This window comes from Lactuca serriola, chromosome 6 (assembly GCF_051521515.1).
Source record: "Lactuca serriola cultivar US96UC23 chromosome 6, Lser_US96UC23_V15, whole genome shotgun sequence".
NCBI classification, from domain to species: domain Eukaryota; kingdom Viridiplantae; phylum Streptophyta; class Magnoliopsida; order Asterales; family Asteraceae; genus Lactuca; species Lactuca serriola.
In genome coordinates this window covers 171302523-171304261 of record NC_136413.1, presented here as the reverse complement: position 1 = coordinate 171304261, position 1739 = coordinate 171302523, and the positions used below count along the sequence as shown (strand labels likewise).

The 1739-nt window shown below is 35.6% G+C and overlaps 1 protein-coding gene across 1 annotated transcript; it reads right to left on the bottom strand.

Moving 5' to 3' along the window:
- Window positions 1-928: 928 nt before the first annotated feature.
- Window positions 929-1273, bottom strand: LOC145060414 (uncharacterized). The gene has a single exon (XM_079008087.1). The coding sequence runs from the start codon at window positions 1271-1273 to the stop codon at window positions 929-931; it is 345 nt and encodes a 114-aa protein (XP_078864213.1).
- Between the last annotated feature and the right edge of the window lie 466 nt (window positions 1274-1739).

Below are 1739 nucleotides of genomic sequence, written 5' to 3'. Positions count from 1 at the left end.
GATAATCAACAGCCTAAGTCCCATGTAATCAAGCGTGCACCTGGAGGTATACAAATAATCAAACCTATCACGATGGCGATGATTTGGGCTCTGTTAGCTGAACCGATGGAGGAGATGCGACAGCTTATCTGAGATAATGGAAGAGAACCCACTGTGTCTATCATACAGTTTGATCTTAATGAGGAGCAATTTGAGGAAGGAAATTACATTAGGATAGTGAGTCATGTGAACCCCAAGTGGTTAGGAGGAATATCTCAGAAATGGAAATTGAAAGGAACGAATGCAAGTACAAGGACTTTACGACTTGCAAACCATAAACTTTTAGGGGAAAGGAAGGTCCGATCGAAGTTATATATTGTATTTTAGAGATGGAGTTAACTTTCATAACTTATGGTTGCAAGGGCAAGTTGTAGATCACTTACGATGTATGTCAGTTTAGAGGCGGGGCTATTCGCTAGTGGAATATGTTAGGAAAGATTGTGTACCATAACGACCCACTGTAACTTACACGGGCAAAGGAGTGACATGATTTTAGTCATAGGTCCTTCAGGTTCGAAGGAAATGGACTGACATGATTGGGATATTTGGACATTCTCGGAGGGGCATAACATCTAGCTTATCTACTCTATGTAATGATATGGTTTTCAAAACAAGACTTAGCTTCAAAAAATTTCTACGATTATGTTGATGTAACATGCAAAGACAAATTTATGATTTATTAATGGTAATGTATAAAAACCTTTTGATAAAACCAACACTCCGATTTTCAAAAAAAAAATTGTTGATTTTTGGGATGTTACATCGTGGCCACCTAAAATCCCATATTTTAAAATCTTAATTGCTATGAACACAAAAGTAATATATATATATATATATATATATATATATATATATATATATATATACACACACACACCTAGAATTGGTGTTACACCTTACGTGCTCCTTCTTGTCTTCTCTTGAAAATTTTATCTCTTGTTTCTTCTAGGTGTCGAAACGGCTTTACGAATGTGGAATATGCAGGATACATTCCATTTGTAAGGTAATATCCAAACTTATATTCATTTTCATTCACTGTGAAAGGAGCATCCAACGCCTTTCCTGACAAAATATCGTCGAATATTGGTGACTGGTCAAGAACATTGACATCGTTGTTGGAACCCGAAACTCCGAAAAAAGCATGCAAAATCCATAAATCTTGGGAAACAGCAACCTCTAATACCAACAAAGGCGCTCCATGATGACCTCTTACATACTGGCCTTTCCATGCCATGGGAGAATTTTTCACTTCCAATACGTGTAATCAATGCTTCCAAGCATACCCCAAAAACCATCTCTTTCTTCATGTGCCGCATATAGTAGTTGCATATCAGTCAATGAAGGTTTCTGCAAATAAACGTCATCGAAGGTTTCGACAACACCTCCTGCCAATCTATACAAACTTTCTTTTGCAGTTCTCTCAGACATTCTCATATAATCGTCAATAGAATCGGACGACTCCTCTATAGTCATAAGCTTAATTGTCGCAACACTATGAATTCTTTCTTACATTTAGCATCATATCTCATTTGGAGAAATTCATACATAAACATACAATTAATAGGTAAAAAATCTATTTAATTTATTTAGAAGCTACATTTATAAATTATAAAACTTGAAAAGAAAAAAAAAAGATACCTGCTTTTCAAGGCATTGACTATCCGTACAAACATATTTTTCGCAAATGAAACATTCTTTTG